Here is a 5417-nt window from a genome sequence, read left to right as displayed (position 1 = left end):
CTGTGGTGGAGGTCAGCAGCTTGTGGAGTTGGGGGTGGGGGTGCTGGCGGGAGGAGGTAATTTTGGACCCACCATGGGGAGGAAGGGGACATTGGCCCTTTCCCCACACCTTAGCCACAGCAGGAATTTTCTTCTCTGATGTGTGTGGGCACCCATGCCTATGTGGGTGTGGGTGCGTCCTCCCCTTTTGTTGATGAAGAACCTTCCTGCCGCCGTTGGGGTGGGTATGGGCACCACGTGTGCCTGGCAGCAGGGTGGGGCCTGCAGAGGCTTGGCTACTATATGTCCCACGGCCACCTCCCCAGGGGAAGCAGACCCTGTGCCCTTAGTGCCCCTCATACCCAGTCCCTCACATTCTTTACTTGGCCTCCCCCTGCCTGATTCTCCCAACTCAGCCCCTGCCAGGTTTCTCCAGGCCCTGTGGGCCCTGGGATGGGATCAAAGGAGGCAGCAACTGTGCTGCCTGCCTCTGCGTGAAGTCAGGGATCCCTGGCGGCTACTGGCATCTGTGGGCAGGGTCGGTGGGGAGGTCAGGGGTCAGCTTTTCCACTCCCCAGCCTGCACTGGCTAAACCACCAGGTGTAACTGGCCTGGAGGCTGATCTGTGTCCTCCACAGTCCCTTGATGCATTATATTGGAGCCAATCCTTGTGTGAATGACATGACCTGTTGTTACTGCCCAGATCAAACCAGAACCAACGGACTGCTGCACTTGGGCCCAGAGCCTGGGGCTGAGGCTGCCATGACCACCCTATTCTCTGCCTTCTGGGGTCCCCAGGAAGCTCCCAGGACTGAATGATCCCCACAAAACACAGTGGCCAGGATGGGGGGCCTGGAGGTCACCCCCCCGCCCCTGCCACCACAACCAAGAGGCCCCCATGGAGGTTGGTCCTGAGCTGTGGGTCCCTGTGGAATGCAGGCTCCCACGAATACTTCAGGGGATGAGCATGAGTCCTCCTGGCTGATGGGAGCCTGGTGGGCACTGGGTGTGTGGAGCCTGTGTAGGTGAGTTGGACGGCACTGGGCCTAGCCAGAGAGCCAGGGACTGGCCAAAGTGGGCCAGAAGTGGGCAGCAATATGTTGCCAGAACAAAACTACAGTGCAACCATCCCAGCTGGTAGGGAGAAGGAGGCCTGCCAACAGGACCATCCACCCCTGTCCTGGCCCCAAGCCCAGACTGCCTGCCTGTACTGGACATTGCCTGGTCCAGGAGGCCTGGGCATGATGGTCAGGTGGTGTGTCCCTGGGTTCCAGGCCGTGGTGGTCCCTTGGGAGCTGAGCATCCTCTGGGCAGAAGGAGGGCCTGCGGTCCGCAGTTTGCATCTGTCCCTGGGGGTGTGACCCCACCCCAGCTTCTCAGCCTGCACGGGGACGTGGCCAGGGCTCCTCCCCTGCTCTGTGGCTCCAGCTCTGATCAGCTCACTGGTGACTCTGACAGCTTCCTCCCCAAAGCTTGGGTCCTTCTCCGTGGGAATGGGGTGTCCCAGGCCCCCTACAGGCAGGAACCCACCCCCAGCGCCTCTGGTGGGCCCTCCTGGGCTTTCTTACCTACTGGCTTGTGAGACCCGGTTGGCCAAACTTGGTGTCCTATTTTTATTTTGGCCTTTTTCTTGGTGTGTGTTTTCTGTGACTACTGCTGTGTAGAACCTCTATATGAGTTTTAGGTAGAGAATCTTGCCCACCCAGAGGTCCCCCACCCCAGAGAGCCTCCACTTCAGCCCCCCCGGGCTGGTCCTGCCTGTGCTCCGCTTGATGTGAATGTTGAGTGTGATGGATCCACAGGGCTGCTTGACCCTGCATCTCCTTCCTTCTTGTTGCTGAGGCCGGTTCTGTTCTCTCTTTCTCCATGTGATTTGCACTTGAAGCCAAGATGAAGGATGAGAAATGGTTGCTACGAAGGACCCTCCTGCAGCGAATCGGCTGTGAGGAGGCTGCGCTGGCCCAGCCTGTCATTTCCTTCTCTAAGCTCATTCCAGAGGTCGGCCAGGGGCAGCCTGTCCCTGCCTGCTCTTGTGGCCCGTGAATCAAGAATGAATTTTACATTTCCAAATGGTTGAACAAATAAACAAATAATACTTCATGACACTGAGAAGTTTCCATGTCCATAAGTAAAGTTTTACAGGGGTGCAGTCGTGCCCATCTCTTCACAGGCCACCTGCAGAAGGCTGCTGTCGTGCAGCCATGGCAGAGTTGCATCCTTGAGGCAAAGATCAGTTGGCAAAGCTGAAAATACTGACTCCTGGCTCTTTAGGAAAACGGTTTCCAGTCCCTGGTTTAAGGGCTGTGTGGCAGGACCCCAGGATCTTGGTCAGATTGTTCCTCACTCAGGGCCTGCTGTGGCCTTCGCTAGTATGTCTGCAAAGTCTGCGTGCTATGGTGCCTCTCATGGGGCGTTGAGCTCTGTCGTGCTAGATTTCAGGGTGTCTGCCTCATGGTCATCTGTCTCACCAACAGAGACCCTGTGGCCAGATTGAAACTAGCAGGAGCAGTTGATCTTTGGCAGCAGGGATGCCTTAGAGCTGAGCTGCCACCCACCCTGAGGTGGTCCCATGACACCCACTGTCTGGGTCAAAGTTGGGGCAGGGCTGGTGTCCTGAACTGCCGTGCGATGTGGATCGTAATAGCCAGGGGGAGAGGGGGTTGTTATTACTCCCCATATCGCGGGGGTTGCCTCACTCCCTGCGATGTGGATCGTAATAGCCAATTACTCCCCCCTGCAGTGCGTGTCCATTATTAGCAGTCTCTTTTGTTCAGGATATTAGGAACAATTTCACAGGTTGTGTATACACAGCCTGCGATCAGAGAACGAATACCATAATCTGCACCTCCGGATAGTAGGAAAGATATCACACAAGAGTGTACACATTTTGGGAGATTTGGGGTAATGTCGTCCTGTGTTTCCCTGAATATTGGCAGACATATCACAGGGCGGCTGTATGCCCACTACTCTCTTGGCAGGAACATCATACTTTACCTACTGGAAATTAGGAGCAATATCACAGACTGGGTGTCAAGCCACTGTCATACTGGAAGTAGTATCATGCTCTCCCCCACAAGTTACGAGGAACAAAATCACAGGGGGGTGTGTACCTTCTCCGGTAGTGGGAGTAGTATCACCATCTCTTCCTTTAGATGACAGGAACAATATCACAGGGTGGGTGTTCACCCCGTGTGTTTTTGGAAGCAATGTCATTCTCTCTTCTTCTAGGTTTTATGATTCATATCACAGGTGGGGTGTACACCCCTTGTTATATTGGATGGAATCTCATCCTCTTTCAACCTGTATCTTTAGAACAATATCCCATGGGGGCTGTACATCTCTTCAATATTGGTAGTAATGCCACCTTCTCCTTTCCTGGACGTCAGAAACAAGATCACAGGAGGGGTGTACACGCCTTGCAATATTGGTAGTAATATCTCCTCTCCCCTGTGGTTATTAAGGACAAAATCCCAGGGTGGCTGTATGGTTCCTACTTTATTGGGAGTGATATCATCCACTCACCCCCTGGATAAGAGGAACCATATCACTGAAGAGGTGTCCACCCCCTTCGGTATTGTCAGCCATGTCATCTTCTTCCCGCCTGGATATTAGGAACGATACCCCAGGGGTATCTTCCAGCCTCTTTCCCGCTGGATATTAGGAACTATATCACAGGGGTGTGTGCGCCTTCTGGGATATTGGAAGTACTATCAGCCTCCACCCCGCCGCATATTAGGAACAATATACAGGGGGCAGGGTGGTTACACCCCTGCGATATTGAGAGCAATATTCTTCAATATTTTGGAAAGCTCTCTGCTGCCCCCTGGTGGGGAGGCTCGGGGCAGGGCTCTGGCTGCAAGCGTGGGGCTCCCCTGTGGCGCTCCCAGAACCTCCCGGCTCTGTCACCTCTGCTGGGTGGAAAACCAACCCAGGACTGAAGCAGCAGATGGGTGCCTGATTCCTTATCATCAGAGCTCCGCCCACTGGCAAGTCTCTCTCCGGGCCTCAGTTTCCCCTTCCATCAAACGAGGGGCTTGGGGGATACCAAGGAGGGGTAACTGCTTAGTGAGGATGGGAGGTTTCTTCTGGGGAGATGAATACATTTTGAAACTAGATGGCGTGAGTGGTTGCACAGGACTGTGGATGCACAAATGCCACCACATTATTCGCGTTGAAATAGGTAATTGCATGCGATGTGAATGTCACCTCATTTAAAGTGTTTAAAAGAGGGGCCTGGGAGAGTGCAGTGTATGTGAGAATCACGTGGGACACCCACAGTCTCGGAACCTCGGTTTCCTTGCCGTAAACTGGCAAAGAGACCGTGTGAGCCGTGTTCCTGGGGCCAAGAGACTCCAAGAAGGAAAACCTGGGACTCCTGGGACTGGGATGAGAGCCGGGGGCCGGAAGGGGAGGGGTATGTGGGGACGGCTGGGGGTCAGCCCAGATAAGACTTTCAACACTAGGCAGCAGCGTCCACACAGGCAGTCTGTGTACATCCCTGCATCTCACTTCCCAGAGGCCTGACCCGTGGCCAGAGGTGGGACTGGCCAGGCTCGGCCCAGCCAAGTCTGGGCAAGCAGAGGACACTGAGTGAGGGATCCTCGGGGCCACCCTCACTGGCCTGTGGCTCTCCTGACACCACAAGAGAGGTCCAGGAGCTGACCTTGGGTCCCAATGGGGGACACCTTCCTGGCAGCAGGCTGGCAGGGTGGTGTGGTGGTCGGTGTACTGGGCTCTGCGTCTCCGCCCCTACCTGCTGTGTGACGGTGGGCCAGACACCTAACCTCTCTGTGCCTCTATTTCTTCAATGGCGAACAGGGGCACTAGCAGCCCCCACATCCGGGCATAGTGGCCTGAAGATTAAAGGCAAGGGTGGCACGAGAGCTACAGCAAAAGCTCTGAGCAGGGAGCTGCCCAGGGAGTTCCACCACCATCTCCCCTCTGGCCGCCAAGGAAACCGAGGCTCATGGTGACCTGGCCCAGGTCTGTTGGACTCAGGGTCCTTCTCATCCCCAAGATCAGAGGGCTGCCACCAGGGAAAGAGCTGGCCCTTAGACACAGCCCAGGAAGCACACAGGGAAGGATGCGCTGGGGACTTCGGTATGTTATTGCAAAAAAAAAAAAAACATTTATTAGTATTTGAACGCTGCTTTCATGCCTCCATTTCCCAGAAAATGAGCCACGGGAGACACCAGGAGAGGCAGGAGACCACCCTCCTTGCACAAAACCCACTCCCTCGGATGCTGTCCTCAGCGAGGGTGGCTGGGGGCCAACCAGGGGGCCCACCCGCAGAGTGGCAGAGGAGGCAGGTGGACCCTGCGGACGTTGAGCTCTGTGGCGAAGGTCCTGGCCTTCTGGTAGAAGAAGAGCGACTTCTCGCGGTCCAGGAGGAAGTTGTGGTAGATGGTGGCCAGCCGCGTGTAGATCTTCAGCTGTGC

At 55.6% G+C, this 5417-nt stretch overlaps 1 protein-coding gene across 1 annotated transcript in view; it reads right to left on the bottom strand.

Moving 5' to 3' along the window:
- Positions 1-5084: 5084 nt before the first annotated feature.
- SH3TC1 (SH3 domain and tetratricopeptide repeats 1) overlaps positions 5085-5417 on the bottom strand; it is a 52325-nt gene continuing 51992 nt past the window's right edge. Inside the window, exon 16 of the mRNA XM_012002192.1 lies at positions 5085-5411. Within this exon, the coding sequence (XP_011857582.1) occupies positions 5229-5411 (183 nt within the window). The 3' untranslated portion in view covers positions 5085-5228. The remainder of the gene's footprint in view (positions 5412-5417) is intronic.

Source organism: Mandrillus leucophaeus, unplaced genomic scaffold, assembly GCF_000951045.1.
Source record: "Mandrillus leucophaeus isolate KB7577 unplaced genomic scaffold, Mleu.le_1.0 Scaffold68, whole genome shotgun sequence".
Taxonomy (NCBI): domain Eukaryota; kingdom Metazoa; phylum Chordata; class Mammalia; order Primates; family Cercopithecidae; genus Mandrillus; species Mandrillus leucophaeus.
The sequence above is the reverse complement of the archived record's forward strand: the minus strand, read 5'-3'. Positions and strand labels throughout refer to the sequence as shown.